The sequence below is a fragment of the Pristiophorus japonicus genome, chromosome 11 (assembly GCF_044704955.1).
Source record: "Pristiophorus japonicus isolate sPriJap1 chromosome 11, sPriJap1.hap1, whole genome shotgun sequence".
Taxonomy (NCBI): domain Eukaryota; kingdom Metazoa; phylum Chordata; class Chondrichthyes; family Pristiophoridae; genus Pristiophorus; species Pristiophorus japonicus.
The window spans coordinates 115950613-115971691 of NC_091987.1; the positions used below are offsets into that span (position 1 = coordinate 115950613).

At 43.0% G+C, this 21079-nt stretch overlaps 1 protein-coding gene across 2 annotated transcripts in view; it reads left to right on the forward strand.

The window, feature by feature from the left end:
• glra2 (glycine receptor, alpha 2) overlaps positions 1 to 21079 on the forward strand; it is a 536786-nt gene that overhangs the window by 313229 nt on the left and 202478 nt on the right. Inside the window, exon 3 of one of the 2 annotated variants that reach the window (XM_070893913.1) lies at positions 8763 to 8830. In XM_070893913.1, the coding sequence (XP_070750014.1) occupies positions 8763 to 8830 (68 nt within the window). Of the gene's footprint in view, positions 1 to 8762; positions 8831 to 8923; positions 8992 to 21079 lie in introns of both variants that reach the window. The other variant, XM_070893914.1, reaches the window with a different exon arrangement.

Here is a 21079-nt window from a genome sequence, read left to right on the forward strand (position 1 = left end):
GGGGATGTCGATTTCAGCAGGCTGCTTGCAGACATTGTGAATATACAGGGCATTTGGCCCGCATGTGCAAAAAAAACGGCAGCTCGGCTGGTATACGAATCAGATGGGTCGGAAAGCGGACCAGAAGATGGTGGGGACAGTACCCGGGACACCGATGCTGCTCCTACAACAGGACGCCTCCTATAATGATGAGGGTTCTACTTAACGGGATATATGTCAACATGGAGCTGGATACGGGAGCGAGTCAATCTCTCATGGGCGCTCAACAATTTGAACAACTGTGGCCGCATAAAAGAGACAGACCAAAACTCACAAGGGTCGACACCAAACTAAGGACCTATACCAAAGAAATTGTACCAGTCCTCGGCAGCGCCATGCTCTCTGTCATACACAAAGGGACAGTGAACCGACTTCCCCTGTGGATTGTCCCCGGAGACCCCCCAGCACTGCTGGGGAGAAGCTGGCTGGCAAAACTAAACTGAAAATGGATGATGTCCATGCCATGTCATTAGAGGAACGGACCTCCTGCTCAACAGTTATAAAGCGATTTGAACATCTCTTTCAGCCAGGTATGGGCACTTTCAAAGGGGCCAAAGTCAAAATCTACATCACACAGGATGCTAGACCGGTCCATCACAAGGCCAGAGCTGTACCCTATGTGATGAGGGAAAAGATTGAACACGAACTAGACAGGCTTCTGCGGGAAGGCATTATATCACCTGTGGAATTTAGCGACTGGGCAAGTCCCATCGTCCCAGTCATGAAGCCTGATGGATCCGTACGAATCTGTGGGGACTTCAAATCTACCATAAATAGAGTCTCCCTACAGGACCAGTACCCGCTGCCCAGAGTGGAGGACTTATTTGCCACATTGGCTGGAGGTAAACTTTTCTCAAAATTAGACCTCACATCTGCGTATATGACGCAAGAATTGACCGAGGAATCCAAGCTACTCACCACCATCAACACACATCGAGGCCTTTTCATGTACAATCGATGCCCATTCGGCATCAGGTCGGCAGCTGCCATATTCCAGCGCAACATGGAGAGTCTGCTCAAGTCCATCCCGAGGACAGTTGTATTTCAAGACGACATACTTATCACGGGCAGGGACACTGACTCCCATCTCTGAAATTTGGAGGAAGTACTAAAGCGGTTGGATCGGGTAGGCCTACGAGTCAAGAAATCCAAGTGCCTGTTTCTCGCACCCGAGGTTGAATTTTTGGGCAGAAGGATTGCCGCTGATGGAATCCGCCCAACAGAGTCCAAAACAGAAGCAATTCGCCTGGCACCCAGGCCCCAGAATGTTTCAGAACTGCACGCCTTTCTCGGGCTACTCAATTACTTTGGGAACTTTATGCAGAACTTAAGCACGCTGCTGGAGCCCCTCCACATGCTACTCAGGAAGGGTGCGATTGGTTTTGGGGGGACGCCCAGGAACGCGCCTTCAATAAGGCACACAACCTTCTGTGTTCCAACAGTGTTTTGACTTTCTTTGACCCAGGTAAAAAGCTAGTTCTCACATGCGATGCGTCAGCGTATGGGGTTGGGTGTGTTTTGCAACATGTCAATAATGCGGGCAAATTATAGCCCATAGCTTATGACTCCAGGTCACTTTCATGGGCAGAGTGCGGGTACGGAATGGTAGAGAAGGAGGCGCTCGCGTGCGTGTACGGTGTCAAAAAGATGCACCAATAACTTTTCGGGGCCAAGTTCGCGTTAGAAACCGACCACAAGCCACTCATGTCCCTCCTAACCGAGAGCAAGGCAATAAACGCCAACGCCTCGGCGCGAATTCAACGGTGGGCACTCATGCTGGCGTCCTACGACTATACCATAAGGCACAGACCAGGCACAGACATCTGTGCCGACGCGCTCAGCAGGCTACCCCTGGCGACCACGGAAGGGTCTGACAAACAGGACTGTGAGATAGTCATGGCAATCAATGCCTTTGAGTCCACAGGTTCGCCCATGACGGCTCGCCAAATCAGAGCCTGGACGGCCAGCGACCCCACGTTATCCTTAGTAAAAAGATGTGTCCTAACCGGTGACTGGGCAGAGGCTCGCGATGCCTGCCCCGAGGAATTAAAACCCTTTCACAGGCGCATGCATGAGCTATCACTACAAGCAGACTGCCTGATGTGGGGCAGCCGAGTAGTCATGCCTCTGCGAGGCAGAGAGGCATTTGTCCGGGAGCTCCACCGCGAGCACCCGGGGATCATTCTCATGAAGGCCATAGCCAGATCCCACGTCTGGTGGCCTGGTATTGACGGACTTGGAGCTCTGCGTCCGAAGGTGCACCATTTGTGCCCAACTCAGCAATGCCCCCAGGGAGGCTCCACTGAGTCCCTGGACCTGGCCTACCAAACCATGGTCGCGGGTGCACGTAGACTATGTGGGCCCATTCATGGGCAAAATGTTCCTCGTAGTTGTAGATGCATTTTCAAAGTGGATCGAATGCACCATTTTAAACTCGAGCACAACCTCCACCTCTGTGGAGAGCCTCGCAACCATGTTTGCAACGCACGGAATCCCTGACATATTGGTCAGTGACAATTGTCCGTGCTTCACCAGTGCAGAATTCCAAGACTTTATAATTGACCACAGCATAAATCCCGTCAAGACGGCACCATTCAAGCCGGCCTCCAACGGCCAGGTGGAGAGAGCAGTGCAAATCATTAAACAAGGCATGCTTAAAATCCAAGGTCCCACGCTGCAGGGTCGCTTGTCGTGACTGCTGCTGGCATACAGACCTCGTCCACACTCACTGACTGGGATCCCCCCCCGCAACTGTTGATGAAAAGGACTTTAAAAACAAGGCTCTCATTAATCCTCCCAGATTGCACGAAATCATTGAGGCAAAGCGCCGTAAGCTGACTGAGTACCATGACAGAAATTCGAGGGGGAGATGGAATGAGATAGGGGACAAAGTGTTTGAACTAAACTATGGCAGGGGTCCCAAATGGCTTGTAGGGACAGTAATGGGCAAGGAAGGAAACAGGCTACTGGTAGTACAAATGGACAATGGCAAAACCTGCCTGAGGAATGTCGACCAAATCAAAAGCAGATTTACCAACAACACTGCGGAACCAGAGGCAGACTACAATGTGGAACTCGCACCACACCTGGTTGACAGACAGAGGGAACAACCTGAATAAAAGGCAATCCCAACAGACAGCCCAGGCGAGTCAACAACAATCACACCGATCGAAACAGACAGCCCAGGCGAGATACCAGCAACCATGCCCAAAGAAAAACAGACACCAAGGCAAACAACTGAACCACAACTCAGACGCTCCACGCGAGAGAGTAGACCACCGGAGAGAATGAATCTATAAGGACAATAAGACCTTGGGGGAGGGTGATGTCATGTATCTTACATTATTATATATAACTGTATCCTAACATGCTATACATGACTGTAATAAGATATGACCTGTAACCACCAGCATACCTTACCACCAGGGGTGCGCTTGCAAGAGACAGGTATATAAGGACAGGTCTCAGGCAAGTGCAGCATTCCAGAGCTGTGAAATAAAGGTGTAGGTCCAGAGTGACCTTGACTTCACTATATGCCTTGTGTGAATCTGTACTGAGGGGACAGGACTTTACACCCAACATCGGGAATATTCTTCCCACATCTAATCTGTCCAGTCCCGTCAGAATTTTTATATGTTTCTCTGAGATCCCCTCTCATTCTTTTAAATTCCAGTGAACATAAGCCGAGTCGATCCAGTTTTTCTTCATATGTCAGTCCTGCCATCCCGGGAATCAATCTGGTGAACCTTCGCTGCAATCCCTCAATAGCAAGAATGTCCTTCCTCAGATTAGGAGACCAAAACTGAACAAAATATTCAAGGTGTGACCTCACCAAGGCCCTATACCATTGCAGTAAGACCTCCCTGCTCCTGTACTCAAATCCTCTCACTACGAAGGCCAACATGCCAGTTGCCTTCTTCACGGCGTGCTGTACCTGCATGCCAACTTTCAATGACTAATGTACCATGACACCCAGGTCTCGTTGCACCTTCCCTTTTCCTAATCTGTCACCATTCAGATAATATTCTGCCTTCCCGTTTTTGTCACCAAAGTGGACAACCTCACATTTATCTACATTATACTGCATCTGCCATGCATTTGCCCACTCACCTAACCTATCCAAGTCACCCTGCAGCCTCTGAGCATCCTCTTCACAACTCATACTGCCACCCAGCTTAGTGTCATCTGCAAACCTGGAGATATTACATTCAATTCCTTTGTCTAAATCATTAATGTATATTGTAAATAGCTGGGGTCCCAGCACTGAACCCTGCGGCGCCCACTAGTCACTGCCTGCCATTCTGAACAGGACCCGTTTATTCCTACTCTTTGCTTCCTGTCTGCCAACGAGTTCTCTATCCACGTTGAGTTGATGTTGGGTTGATGATTTAACTCGCTACAAGAATTATTTCAACACCCTCACACCTACGGATTTGATAACTCTTCCAAACCAGTATTTCCAGTCATGTCAGCAGCACTCACTGTTGAAACAAAACTATTGAAGCAAAGGACTATATTGAAGGAATCAACGAAAATGATATTACAGATAATAATCAGTAACAATTAGCATTTAAACTAAAGTCAGGATTAGTAACAACGTAATCTACTTTCATAGAGTATTATCATTTTTGACAACATTCTTTCATAATTTTTCTGCACAGACAATACTTGATGGCTTTACATAGTTTTGTCTGAAACTGTTGTGTGCATATTTAAAATATGCCACATTTCAGTTAATTTTCTAGGTTATGAGGACATGGTGAATTCCTAAATATAAATTTACTTTTTCTAATTACGATTTTCTCAAGCAGCAAAGTGTCTAAAGTGACCTGAAAGAAATAAAACCAGCATGTGAGACAGTGAGGAAGCTGAGACAAATGGCTCGGGCTGCACAGAGTGGGCAGACAATCCTGGGTTGTCCTTGTGGTAAAGTGCTCCACATGCCATAAACCCACTTGTGAGTGTCTAGGTCAGGTGTTATCATTGATGCCAAGTCCATCATTTTTGTTGCTGTGACACAATATATTAGCCCTTCAAAAGACAGACAAAGCTGCAATTAATTCTTTACAGTACATCAGGTAAATAAAAATTGCATGCCTAATAAATTGTTATTGGATTCTTTTGGAATAATATATTTGATAATGTAATATATATAATATATGTAAAACATATTTGAACCATTCATTGTATTACAGAATGGCTCTGTTTTTAAATCATGCTTAAATAATAAGCAGTAGCTGTTGTTGATATTTCAAGCTCTTGCCTATCCTTTATATAACGAAAAGCAGATTTGAGCTAACTCCTGTCCCTACCTGCTCAATTCTGCAACAGTTTTTTCCAATGGGCCTTCAACAGGGGCCTTAAGAGTCCTTCATTTACTATCACACACTTTACGGTAGGAGAAAAGTTCAGAACAGTGAAACATCCCTAGAAATGCTTACCTTTTGATTGTTGGCTTAAAACCTCTCTTGCCAAGACATTAATGAAAAATATTACCTTGTTTTATCTTGTTGAATACGGACAAGTTTCTACAAAATGAAATATTGTTGTCTTTGAAAATGAGATTCAGTTTTGACATCATGTTGATCTAATAAATACATTGGGCCCAAAATTGGTGGACATACCACCCCGTACCACCTGCGTACTGCCTAAAAATGCAATTTTTGTCAAAACACACCTACATACCGCCGACATACCGCCCAGCGGAAAACTCATCAGTGACATATCGCCGGCCTCTCCACCGCACACCGCCGGCTGCACCCCACTCCCGCCCGCTGCACTCCGCTCGGCTTACCACCGAGAAAAATTCCATGAAATTCCCGCCCACTCAGTCCCAGCGGTACCAGGCGGTAAAAAAACGACGCACCAGCTGCGGACCGCCGAAAAACGGACGGACCATGTGATTGACCAATTTTGGTCCCATTCTGTTTTTACAATGCATTATGGTCACCTTGAGGCATATTCATAATTGGCACATTTTATATTTACAATAGATTATTTACACTGACTAGATACTAACTATTTATACTATGAGACAGGGCTGGATTTTTAGAGAGAAAGCAGTTGGGGGCGGAGGGTTCTGAAGCAGGTGAGAAACCTGGGCGAATGGGCTTCTCGCAGGCCCTGCCAAATTTAACAGCAGGGCCTGATTTGCATCTGTTGCCTCTGTTTCCCACCTGCAGCCAGCCAGATGGAGAGACTGGCTTGCTGTGGATGTGTAAACCTGCGTCACTAGGCTACATAGAGGAGTGAAGGTGGGGGGAGGAGAGAAGTAAGAGTTTGGGGCCTTCGAGGGATCAGGTTCGGGGGGGAGCAAGAGATTGGGCTGTCGAGGGACTGGAGGGGTGGGGGTGAGGGGTGCCAATTGGACATCGGGGCCATCAAGTGACCGGGGGAGGAATGGAAGCAAGAGATCAGGGTCGGCCACCGGAGAATTGGACCAGCCTCAGGATCATCGATGCAGGAGGGGTGAGGTTGTCCAGGAAGGTGATTGGAGGCCTTGTGAGGTTGTCTCCGATTGCAGGGGGGTGGGGAGGGGGTGGGATTAGGTTACGTAGGGATCCTGGAGCCAGGAGGTAGGTGTAAAGGCACTTACTTCCTGGATGCTGCAGTGCTCGCCTTGCTGTAACTGTTGGGTTTTACGAGGTGTACAAAACCTGACCAGATGGAGTTAAAAACAAAATGGAGGTTAAAGAAAAGACTTCCAGCCTCATTATAATATTTAAATTGATGTTCCACCTCCTTGAAGTGGGTTGGCTCCCCATCCCGCCTCCCTTAAAACCGGAAATGGGCAGGTTGGTGGCGGGTTCAGGTCAAGAATCAGAATTTTAACAATTTAACTAACCCCACACTCCAAACCGACCCCTGAATGTCACTGAACATTATATGATTTCACTGCTGTGAGTACAGTTGGCTCAATAGGAGAAGATTATCATGAACCCAGAATTTATGAACAAGATCCCAATTTTGTTAAACATAGTACATACAGGAAATTCATTATACAAGTGTTTTAGCAGTATGTAATAAATGAATCTGGAGACCACTGCGCAAAGTACTGCTTTATGTTACTAATTTCTAACATTGATCTGGGTTTTGTGCTATTCACACTATTCATGGACAGTTTGGAGTAAAGTACTTCTTGCATTATTACAACATTTGAATAATTCATTGCACTTGCACACATAATAGAGAATGCAGTGGATAATATTCATTGTTAAAACATGAGAGGCTTATGCATGTTTCATAGGCTAATTATCTAGCCATTAATGTACCAAATACTCACATGTTATAGAAAGGCTATCTGATGAATGCTACTTAAATATGAGACTAAAGCTTTGCTGATGCAATTAAAAATAGCTTATGTTCTGGAATAGGGATCTAGAGTTGTATTCATTAGTTCTGCACCCTATATTCCAGCACATAACCCGCTGGAGGCTGCTATAACCTTAAGTTATGAAATGTTTGTTATAATTTTTCTTACTTTTCCTCCCATACGGCTTTATGTTAGAGTCCAGCGTTGTTTAGTATTATGCCTGGTTGGACTTCATTTAATTATTTAGTTTGGAGACGTTTACATCTCTGACATCACCAACAGGACAAATTATTTTAATAAGCAAAAAAAAGAGTGGGGCTTCTGTAATTGGCCAGATGGTAAAGGCTTTTGGTCCGAAATTGCCCCTTTTTTGCGTCCCGTTAGTGCCGCTGGTAGATAATAACCCTTTTTCGCCTGGGGATGGACGGCGGTGGTGCCTCGACTGAAATTGTCCCCGAGATTTTGGGGGCGGTCGACAGTTCGTATTGCGACCAACATTTTGCGCCGCAGATCGGGGCGTACACGGCGATGACGCAATCGCACGCCGGGGGCGGGACTTCCACCCCCGACATTAACTGACCCAGGCCGGGAAGGTTACTGTCCCAGGATGGGCCGCAGGGATCATTTCTAGCCCTTTCCCTGTTGTAAAACTATGTCACACAGGTCAGGAAGGCCCCAGTTTTAGTTAGCAGTCTGTGAGTTTGTATTTTTAGCTCAGGCCACGGAGGCAGTGGAGGGTATTACTGGTGGGGGTATTACTGGGGGAGTATGTCATCATGGCATCTCCCATGTACTTTCACTGTTCCAACCTGTCAGCAATCAGAAGTAGAAACCCTGCCCAAATTTCACCCACCCCCACCCCTCGCCGCTGGAAAGCACATGTGAGCCCAGGATTGGGCTCAGCAACAACACACCTTTCCTCATGATGCTCAGTCTTTCGAGTCACAGATATAGAAGGGTAGAAGTACAAGAGGGTGGCCAGCACCCACAGAATTATGCTCCAAAATGACTTAATACCTTCAAGAAAGAAGGAGAAGAAAATTGAGGAGCGGTGAAGGGGGGTTGTGATAGGAAAGGAAAACAAATGGATAATGAAGCAATATGGAGAGAAGTAAGAAAAAATGCACCACGTGGAGTAGAAATTCGTCTCGGGCGATGGTGCTAAACGGACGGTATCACATCGAATGCCCATTATATACCCCGCCCTATATTCGGTTCCATTTACGTCAATAAAACTAGCGGCCTATTCCATACCACCCCTCTCCACCATCGCCGAAGATGAATTTCTACCCCACAGTATTTTGGAATGTCTAGTTATGTTTCATCACTTATCAAATTATGTCATCATGGCATCTCCAATGTACTTTCACTGCTCCAACTTGTATTGCAACATTGTCCTTGCATTTCACAGGTCCTCCAGTAAACGTTACATGCAATATTTTTATCAACAGTTTCGGCTCTGTCACAGAGACCACAATGGTAAGTGCTAATGGCCACTGTCAAATAACTTGATGTCTTGTACGGTAGCAGCTTGTCAATTTTCTTTCTCTTGTTTTATCATTCAAATTGCAGGTCCTCCTGTTAATGTTACATGCAACATATTTATCAACAGCTTTGGTTCAATAGCAGAAACAACAATGGTGAGTGGGACTGAGCGTTGAGGCCATCTTGTAATATATTGCTTAGTTTGTCAGCCTACCACAAGGGCATTTACCAACCAGGTGATCAGAACCAAGCTATACTGCTCCAAATTACTTGTGTCAAGTGCTGTTCCCTATTCAGTGAATCATTGGGTGTCGAACCACTGGTTATGGATGATCTGTCCTAAGAGTTAATACCACCATGAAATATTTAAAAAACCATAAAACCCCATTATAATCTTTGTAAAATGTAGCATTCGGATTGTGGAGAAAGTGAGGTGTGTAGATGGCCATTCTGTTGAAAAGTACTTTGTTCGGGCTGAAAACATTTTCCATTCCTCAAAATATTGTCTTGGACTTTCATCAAATGGTGTAGCCAGCAAATTGCGCGAAGCTTTACACCAAAATTTCTTGAGCGTCCCAATGGCTATAAAACAAGCGAAAATTAGCATAAACAATGGTAACCCGAGGAAAATGTGGAACTTACACAACGTTCCTTCTTTATATCCCTCATTATGTACAAAAATGAAGGTTTGAAGCCATCAAACCAGGCTTTATGTATGAAAATACAGTGCAGGTCTCAGTGAGGAGAAATTTTGAAAATCATTTAAAACATCAGCATAAAACACCAGAAAAATGAATTTGGATCCAGCCCATTCAGAACTGGCTTAAATACAGGAAACTCAAACAATCCGGTCTTTTGCATAGGGGGCGGGGCTATGTTAATGAGCGGCAAAGGGTTTTGTGAGGTTTTGCAGAAGCGGCGTAAAAGATTGAGGAAATTCAGGCATTGTGTAAAAACAGACATAAGTCACGTATTCCTGAATTTCCTCAATCATTTGCACAGAAATTGCCCTTATACCATACTTACGCTGTTGATTTGGTAAAAGATTTCAGGAAATGACAGGCCATTATTGCAAAGGTGGACGTGTTTGAGGCCTTGAAATCATGCTGTGTGAAAATTCATGTACGTATACTTAACTTGAATGCACACTACCCACACAGCATAATTTTGTTAATTAAATTCCTTTGTGCAACATTTTAATGGAGGTGCTTGGCGATTTATTTTAAATAGATTAACATCTCCGTTAAAATAGCAGGCCAAGGGATTCCATGGCAACACATCAAGCAGCCGTATGTTAATCTTCATGCAATGTAAATTCAAGGCCTAAGGAGATTGAATTTTAGTGGGGAAACAGACTGTTGCTATAACACAGCTTCTTGGCTTGTATATACTGCAACAGTTCAAGAGGAAGTCTCACCACCAACCAAGGGCAACTAGGGATGGACAATAAATGGCGGCCTTGCTAGCAACGTCCATAACACGAGAATAAATTTTTTAAATTCTAAAATTATTAACAGTATTGTGGTAAAGCACTTAACAAACTCATTTTCCAATCAACAAAATGTATGTACAAACACTTAACAAGCTCATAGTTCATTTTTGTGGCTATTTTTAAGCAGACATTAATTCATTTATTTTAAGAGAACTACCTATTTAAAATAAATGGGTTAGCAACTGCCTAAAAATAACACACAAAGGAAAGTAGCATGAATACTTGTATCTAAGCTTCATCAACAGGAAAATATACGTCAACTAATTATTGTTTTTTTATACCAAACAAGGTTACAATTGTTAAGACAGAGAAATAGCTGTAAATTCCTTAGATTTTAGATCTGTTGATAAAACAATTTAATTTAATTTTAGGCATCATAGTTAGCCCTAAAATCAAATGCTCTGCTTCATTTATAACACTTTATCTGCTGGCCAGGGAATCACACAACAATATCAAACCAATAATTCTCCAATCTTACAAGGCAGTTGTACCGCACATTGTGCATCGCTACAAAGCAGTTTCGGCCTTGCAGCAAAACAAAGTGCACAGTATAACAGCACCGGCCTCAGTTTCACAGAAATTGTGTTAACAGAGGAACTAGTCTCACACTGCTTTGGATTTGCACTGGCCCCAGTCAAACAATGTTAGCATTAAAATGTTGTACTTCTGGGAACTGTTTAAACTTTATTTTGAAACTCTAAATGCTAGAGAATTTGGGGCAAAATTTCACTTTCCCTGACCAAAAACAATGCACAGCCAAGGATAAAAAAAAATCAATGTGACTATTTCCCATTTCAGAGCAGGTTTCTCTACCAGTCTCAAAATGGACAATGATTACCATACAATGTTATGTGTAGTCTACTCATCAATTCAAAGTCACTAAATTCATATTATCAGATAATTTAACTTTTTAAGAACTAGTTTCCCACTTTGTTGTGCTACTGATTATTCAATTACATAATTGAATATTTCAAATGTCTTGTGCAAAAAATGATCTCCAATTATCTGAAACAATCTCTAATTGCATTGTTCTGAATGAGTGCACCAATCGGATGCAGAGAGAGGATTGGTTGAACTGCTGTTGAACACACAGCACCTTAACAGGGAAAGTATGTGATCTGCACAACTTGAAAAAAACTGATGAATAGCTTCGAAAAAGATGAGAAATCAAAAAAACGATGCACAATGTCCTCTTCCTCTGCTTCCACCCCCCCCCCCCCCCCACTGCACCCCCCCACCCGTTCTCCATTCTCTCAAGCACTTCAGTCCTCAACCCTCATCATTCTGCAGCTTTTCACCATCTCCTCCTCTTGATCTTTCCAAAGAGGTAGCATACTCGCTTCTGAGTCAGAAGGTTGTGGGTTCAAGTCTCACTCCAGGAACTTGAGCACATTAAAAAAAAATCTAGGCTGACACTCCAGTGCAGAGCTGAGGGAGTGCTGCACTGTCAGAGGTGCCGTCTTTCAGATGAGACATTAAACCGAGGCCCCATCTGCCCTCTCAGGTGGACGTAAAAGATCCCATGGTACTATTTCGAAGAAGAGCAGGGGAGTTATCGCTGGTATCCTGGCCAATATTTATCCACCAACAAAAACAGATTATCTTGTCATTATCACATTGCTGTTTGTGGGAGCTTGCTGTGCACAAGTTGGCTGCACGATTCCCATATTACATCAGTGACTACACTCCAAAAGTACTTCTTTGGCTGTAAACCGCTTTGACATATCCAGTGGTCGTGAAAGGCGCTATATAAATGCAAGTCTTTCTTTTCTTTCTTTTCTCCTTGAGACCCACCTCCTGCTCCCTTGATCAGACAGAGCCAGCCAAATCCCAAATTTATTCACTGTGTGCAGCTGCACTCAGATGACGCCTCCCCTTTACACTTTGCAGCCTTACCCCCCTCACGCTGTATTAATCCCATCCAGTGACCCTCACCCTTAAACTGTGCTAGTCCCACCCTGGTGCCCTACCCCTCTGCTACTTCAGTCCCGCCCTGACCTCACCCCTTCATGCCAAAAATTCCACGCAACACCAAAAAGCTAATTTTCCATTCTGTTAGTGACTGTTCCATTCTGTGTAATGTTCAGCTTCCAGCTGTCGTCCAACAGGCAGAATATTTATCTTTTACCAATTGAAAACATTCCCCTGTTTTAATCACATTTAAGGTACTAAATAAGGGCCCTACTGTGATTTCTGCTGTCATAAAAGTGAGCATTTAGTCCTAAAAAAGTTAAATGATCAGATAATATGAATTTAGCGATTTCAAATTGAGGAGTAGACTACACCATCATTTTGTCATGCTCTATGATGTTGTGGCACTGCCATAATCAACAGATGCTGCTTACCTACGCCTGCTGAGGAGAATGAAAAGCGTGTAAGCCCCTGTGTGGCCAGAAGAGCTTTGTCCGGCTGCGTTATGGGCAAACTCAGCATAGTGCGTGAAATTTAAATCACACATTGATTTTTGCCAGTAAACATGGACGAGGGACAGTGGGCTCAAAATGCTTGACCCTGATAGTTGCCGTGTGGGTGGTAGTGCTCTCTAGGTCATGTCCCTGCCATTAGCCACCATGTTCTTACCGCTTTCTCTGGGCCATTTGGGGTGACTCAGCCCAAAAAGCTGCTGGGGAACAAAAAGAGCGGAATTTCACCAGCAAATGCTGACATGCAAATAACATCGCAGAAATGCTGATTGTCCCCACAAAAAGTGGATGGTTAGCATTTATGGATTTCTACAATGGTTGAAGATAATAACTCGGTTATTTTACACCCTTAGACTATTAATTGAACAGTTCTCCACTGTCAGAACAAAATCAATTATAATCATTTGTCTTTCAATACTGTGGCAGAGTTCAATTTTATAAATGGCACATAATGGCGGCTGGATCACGTGGTACCTGGGAAACTCTGCCTTAACACTTAAATTACAAGATGGCTCTCAATGGATGTCTGTGCACGGATGCTAGCTATGTACCAGTTGCATTTTTATTGCGTGCTAACTGCTTTCAAGAACATTTGAACAAATCATTCATTGAAAGTCTCATGCAAAGAGGCTGCAATATTTAACTTGATGGCTGTTCACAAGACTCAATAAAACTCCAGTCAGTTGAGTCCAGGTCATCCATGCTGAGGTATGCAGTTATGAGCCTAGTGGATAAATGGTAATGTGTAGTTAAACCTTTGTTAATAAACCAACTAGTTCTTAATAACAATGTGTTGCTATGAATTCTTAAGCAAAGAACCCATGCAGTAAATACATTACAATGGCAGTCAAAAATTAATTGGATTGAAATAATTTTTTCTTGATGCTTTTACTTGCTGCATGTCATTTTCTGATGGGGTTGGTTCTCAATGGGCTTTCCAGCATTATCGCAGAACAATAAAATTGAGAAATCCAGTCTCATATACATACCAAAGTGAATATTTATTTAAAAACACGATTAAAAAAATAGGTGGCTTAAACCCGGAAAGGACATTTTCATCCGCTCATTTTTTAATTAAATAAAAGATAGGTTATCAAATTATCCCAATTAAATGAGAAATGTAAAAGTTGTCATTTTTCCTCATTAATGACGACCAGACTATTTGGTGATTTGCTTATCTTTAACCCTTATGCCTCTTTACACAACATGGCTGTTTCTGATGACAAGAGTGACATCAGAAGCAGTCATGTAGTGTAAATGATTCATACCAGTGCCATCGGAGACAGCCATGCAGAGTAAAAAATCCATACCAATGCCATCAGAGGGGTTTTAAATAGAGAGAAACTGTTTCTATTGGCAGGAGAGTCAGTCACCAGAGGACACAGATTTAAGGTAATTGGCAAAAGAACCGTAGGGAAAATGAGGAGATTGTTTTTATGCAGCGAGTTGTTGTGATCTGGAATACACTGCCTGAAAGCATGGTAGATGCAGATTCAATAGTAACTTTCAAAAGGGAATGGGATAAATACTAGAAGGGGAAAACATTGCAGGGCGATGAGGAAAGAGCAGATGAGCGGGACTAATTGGATTGCAGGCACGATGGGTCGAATGACTGCATGATTTTATAATTCTATGAATCTATGTAATCAAAATAATCCACACCAGTGCTTCAGTGGTAACAACATAATGAAAATGATCCACACCAATGCCCCTCTAAAGAGGTGAGCAATACGACCACTTGTTTCAGGTGTAAGGCTGCATAAATATGCAAATCGGGATCCTACTTTGGTTGTGGCAGCCCAATTGCAGGTATAAATAAGTGGAGTGTGCTATGCCCTCTCACAACCAGCGAGCTGCAATAAGCACACCTTTGGCACCTGCAGCTCACCGGCAACATTTAAATGAATCCCAAACCTAAATAGTGCCTCCTGAGATTGGGGTCACTCTGCTGATTTCGTACCTGCTTTGGGCGGAAATCAAATCACCCCACCCCCAGAGACAGAAAAAGAGAAGGACATTAAAGTTAGTGTCAAAGAATAGATTTTATGGACAGAATTAAATATTTACGATAGCAAAATGTGTATAAGGGCAGAAAGAGGCCATTCAGTCCATCATGTCTGTACTGGTACTTACTCTGCCACTGGAGCTATTTACTCAAATCCTATTTCCCTATTTTTTCCACTTGTTATTTCCTTTTTTCAAATGTTCATCTAATTCTCTCTTCATTGTTATCAATGACATCTTAATAGCCACTTGTAGCAATGGATTTCACATTCTCTTAGGCCTTTGTGTGAAAATATTTCTTCAAACCTCCACCATGATGCTTCTAATATGAACTCTGAGTTTTTTATTCCTGATTTGTCAACTAATGGAAATAATCTTTCACTATTTAATCTCTCTAACCCTTTCAAAATTTTGAACACGTCTGTTAGATACCACCACCACCTCCATAATCTTCTCTATTCCAGTGAATACAGCCCTAATTGTTCAAGTGTTTCATTATAACTTTATTCTCTCATTTCTGCTATCATCCTACTGAATCTACATTGCCCCTTTTTTTCTAAAGTTTCAATTCCTTTCTATGATGGGCATTCAGGAAAGATAAAGAGGAAAAAAAGTAGGGGGCGTGGCAGAATTGATCAAAAAAACTCATATCACTGCAGAGGGATGATGTAGTTGGGCGGTCAACAGCAGAATCTATTTGATTAGAATTAAGGAACCATGGAGGAGCTGTCACGCCATTGGGTGTATACTATAGGCCACCAAATAGTGAGAAAGATATGGAGGAGCGGATTTGCAGGCAAATTACAGAAAGATACAAAAACAATCGGTCAATCATAGGCAATCCCTCGTATCAAGGATGACTTGCTTCCACACCGAAAGGGATGAGTTCACAGGTATTTCAATGAAGGACCTAATATTCTGGATCCCGTACTACATCGTGAAGGATGGAAGATGCCTGTGCGTGGATTTTTTTAACGTGTGGTGGCCGTTACACCCCAGCCACCACACGTGCTTGACAGAGCTAGGTCTTAGTCCAGTGGCAAGGATTAACCAGGACGACTGGAGACTAGCTCTTCTGCACGGACCTAGTGCGCACACATATCGCAGTGTGGGCGATGGAGTAGTAATAATAATGAGTAGTAACAATAGAGTAGTAATAATGGAGGATTTCAATTATTCTAATATAGACTGGGATAGTAACAGTATAAACGGCAAAGAGAGGGAGGAATTCTTGAAATGTGTACAAGAGAACTTTCTTCATCAGTAAGATTCCAGCTGAACAAGGAAGGAAGCGGTGTTGGATCTCGCTCTCGGGAATGAAGTAGGGTTAGTGGAGCATGTTTCAGTCGGGGAGCATTTAGCGAACAAGGAGCATAACATCATCAGGTTTAGAAAAGTTATGGAAAAGGAAAAGTAACAATCGAGTGCAAGAATACTTAACTGGAGATCGGCCAATTTCAAGGGATCTGGGCCAAGTGGATTGGAATCAAAATTTCATAGACAAAATACTAATTCAACAATAGGAGGCCTTCAAAGAAGAGACAGAGTAGGCACATTCCCATGAGTGGGAAAGCTAGAGCTCCCTGAATGACTAAAGACATAAGGGCCGAAACTGCCCCGCGCTGGGTTTGGGGCGGTCATTTTGCTGAAAGTGATTTCCAGCACGGAAAGCACCGGCCCCATAGCGAATTTACACTCTTTGATGAAAAAAAATGTTGCCTACGATAATGGAGTGTTCCCCCAGCATTCGCGTGGTGCTCGCATGGCATGACACTCACCGCCACACTCAGCAGCGCTGCTGATGTCAGCATGGCGTGGACTTGCCGCATCAGGCTGACACCTCACAACATCCCTCCCCTTCTTTTAAAGGGAAGGGCTGTTGTGAACTCTGCAGCCACTTCCGTGGCACCCGCTGGGCCTCCAGGGGAGTACCGGACTGCATGTTGGCGGCCCGGCATAACCAGCGGCTGCCATTGGTCGGATCGACGGAAAAAAGATGGCGGCGGCCGCACTATCACCTCCCCTTTAAGGGCGGCCGGGGTGCCACAGCCACCACAGCTTCTCACATCGAGAAGCAGTCGCTAACATCGCCCCTCGCTGACCTCACGTCCTGTCGGGCCATCATCGGGCGATTATGTTTTTCAGACAGGAGGGAGTTATACAGTGGTGTTCCTCAGGGGTTGGCATTATGATCACTTTTTGATATGCATTAATGACCTGGACTTGGGTATACAGGGAACAGTTTCAAAGTTTGCAGATGACACAAAACTTGGAAATATAATAAAAAATGGGGAGAATAGTAATAGACTTCAAGAGGACATAGACTGGTGAAATGGGCAGACATGTGGCAGATTAAATTTAATGTAGTGAAGTGTGAATTGATATATTTTGGAGGACGAATGAAAAGAGGCAATACAAACTAAAGGGTACAATTTTAAAGGGGTACAGAAACAGAGAGATTTGGGGCTGTATGTACACAAATCTTTAAAAGTGGCAAAACAAATTGAGAATGCTGTTAAAAAAGCATATAGGATCCTTGACTTTATTAACAGAGGCATAGTACAAAAGCAAGGAATTTTCCAAAACACTCGTTAGGCCCCAACTGAATTATTGTGTTCAATTATGGGCATCACACTTTAGGAAGAATGTTAAGGCCTTGGAGAGGGTGCAGAAGAGATTTACTAGAATGGTAGCAGGATGAGGGACTTAAATAATGTGGAGGGACTAGAGAAGCTGGGGTTCTTCTCCTTAGAGCAGAGAAGGTTAAGAGGGGGTGTTATGGAGGTGTTCAAAATTATGAATGGTTTTGATAGAGTAAATAAGAACAAAAGAACATAAGAAAAAGGAGCAGGAGTAGGTCACCTGGCCCCGCATTCAATAAGATCATGGCTGATCTGATCATGGACTCAGCTCCACTTCCCTGCCCGCTCCGCATAACCCTTTACTCCCTTATCGCTCAAAAATCTGATTATCTCCCCCTTAAATATATTCAATGACCCAGCCTCCACAACTCTCGGGGGCAGAGAATTCCACCGATTTACAACCCTCTGAGAGAAGAAATTCCTCCCAATCTCAGCTTTAAATGGGCGTCCCCTTATTCTGAAACTATGCCCCCTTGTTCTAGATTCCTCCATGAGTGGAAACATCCTCTCTGCATCGACCTTGTCGAGCCCCCTCATTATGTTTTATGTTTCAGTAAGATCACCTCTTATTCTTCTGAACTCCAATGAGTATAGGCCCAACCTATTCAACCTTTCTTCATCAGTCAACCCCATCATCTCAGAAATCAACCTAATGAACCTTCTCTGAATAGCCTCCAGTGCAAGTATATCCCTCCTTAAAAGGGAGATCAAAACTGTACGCAGTACTCTATATATGGCCTCACCAGTACCCTGTACAGTTGTAGCAGGACTTCTCTGTTTTTATACTCCATCCCCCTTGCAGTAAAGGCCATTTGCTTTTCTGATTACTTGCTGTACCTGCATATGAAATGTTTGTGTTTCATGCACACCCCCAGGTTCCTCTGTCCTGCAGTATTTTGTAATGTTTCTCCATTTAAATAATAATTTGCTGTTTTATTTTTTCTGCCAAAGTGGTTGACCTCACAATTTCCCACATTATACACCACTTGCCAAATTTTTGCCCACTCACTTAACCTATCTATATCCCTTTGCAGATTTTTTGTGTCCTCCTCACAATTTGCTTTCCCACCCATCTTTGTATCATCAGTAAACGTGGCTACATTACACTCGGTCCCTTCATCCACATCATTAATATAGATTGTAAATAGTTGAGGCCCCAGTACCGATCCCTGTGGCACCCTACTAGTTACTGTTTGCCAACCGGAAAATGATCCATTTATCCTGACTCTCTGTTTTCTGTTAATTAGCCAATCCTCTATCCATGCTAATATCCCCAACCCCGTGAACTTTTATCTTGTGCAGTAACCTTTTATGTGGTACCTTATTGAATGCCTTCTGGAAATCCAAATACACCACATCCACTGGTTCCCCCTTATCTACCCAGCTCGTTACAATCTCAAAGAACTTCAGCAAATTTGTCAAACATGATTTACCTTTCATAAAACCATGCTGACTCTGCTTGACTGAATTATGTTTTTCCAAATGTCCTGCTACTGCTTCCTTAATAATGGACTCCAGCATTTTCCCAACGACAGATGTTAGACTAACTGGTCTATAGTTTCCTCCTCTTTTAAATAAGAGTGTTATATTTGTGGTTTTCCAATCGCTGGGACCTCCCCAGAATTCACGGAATTTTGGTAGGTTACAACCAATGCATCCACTATCTCTGCAGCCACTTCCTTTAAGACCCTAGGATGCAAGCCATCAGGTCCAGGGGATTTGTCCACCTTTACTCCTATTATTTTACCGGGTACTTCTTCTTTAGTGACGATGATTGTATTAATTTCCTCCCTCCCTATAGCCCCTTGATTATCTATTATCGGGATGTTTTAGTGTCTTCGATCCTGAAGACTGATGCAAAATATTTGTTCAAAGTCTCTGCCATTTCCCTGTTCCCCATCATTAATAAGCAAAAAAAACAGGTGATATGAGGAAACATTTTTTACACAATGAGTTTTTGTGATCTGGTATTCACTGCCTGAGAAGATGGTGGAGTCAGATTCAGCAGTAACTTTCAAAAGAAAATTGGATAAATACTTTAAGAGAAAGAAAATTATAGGGCTGTGGGGAGAGAGCTGGGGAGTGAGACTAATTGGATAGCTCTTTCAAAGAGCCAGCACAGATGTGATGAGCCAAATGGCCTCATCCTGTGCTATTACATTCTATCATCTTATAATGGGGTAGCCAGACTACACAGAGAATGCCAACCATGGTTTAACCAATCTCCTGTATATATATTTTTTAATATTTAATGCTCCTCCTGTACATAGACCCAGGATCTTATTTGACCTTTTTTATGGTTGTTTCAACCTGCATTCCTATTAAATCTCTCTGTTCCTTTTCTCACTAAGAATTTTATTATTTGGGGTATATTTCAATTCTCTGTCATTTTCCTCAAATTGTACTACTTCACAGTTGTCTACGCTCAACTGCATTTGTCCCATTTTCACTCACTTCTTTAACATGTCTAAATCCTCCTATTGTCCAATGCATTTTTTTTTTGTAGTTTTTCATACCCCTTAATTTGGTATCATCAGAATGGAACATTTTGATATTGGGGAGAAAATTGCAACCGGAGGCTTCCTGCGGGCGAATGCCTCCGACCGAAAATGTTTTTACGAAAATACCTGGTGACCCCGGAGGAATGTAGGATTGCGCTCATAGGCCTAGTTTCACAGTCCAGCATACGGAAACATGTCTTCCAGGATTGTATGCATATCCTGGAATCACATGGGCCTGGACCACTAATCACAATGTAGTATTCTCATTCATAGTAATGGGAGCTCCGAGCTCACAATGCTATCAATGAGAATAACCCTAAAATCAAATAAAACACAAACATAAATTTAAAAAAACACTTCACTTTTTAAAAATGATTATAAATTGCATTAAATTAAATGTTTTCGAGAAAAATTTATTTTTTTGAAATAAAAAAAAAATGTGTTAATGGTGTTAAAAATAAACTTGCCTTCCTAGACAAATAAGTAATAACATTTAATTGTTTTGTGTTTTAAAACTCTTATGCTGGTAAAAGTAGGCTATCCGTCTCCTTTTACCAGGTGTAAGAGTTTGAAGTACATTTGCTGGGCAAGAGTTGGGCAAATAGCCCAAATTTCCGCCTGCGAATGTCCTTCCTGCGGGGAAGCGGCGACCTGCCAAAAGACATTTTGACAGATCGCAATAGCCATTTCTCGGCGTATGCGCATTGCGCGCTGAGAACCGGCATTTGCGAAGACTCTTCGGGTGCGTGTGAACATCGTATACACCTGGAGAGGCCGCAACTTTCGGCCCAATATGTGCTAGAATTTTATTAGAAGCCTCACGTATGGTACTTTATCAAGTGCTTTTTGAAAGTCCAAATATGACAATCCATTGCAAGCCGATTGTCCATACATTCACTTGAAGAACTTATTTAAATTAGTCAAGCATGCTCTGTAGTTTATAAATTTGTGCTGATGGTCCCTCATCCCCATTTGGAAAATGGGTTATTTTTAGTTATAATAAATAACTGATTTGGGAAATTTTGAGGCAAGGAGCAATAACAATAAATGGCAGGTTAATCAGCAGAAATTCATACTTTGTTCCTAAAGAAATTATCATCAGCAAATCAGATGGCCCATCTGACATCCCATGTCGTTTATACAATAGACAACTTCAGTATTTCAATAAGAAGTCCTAAAAG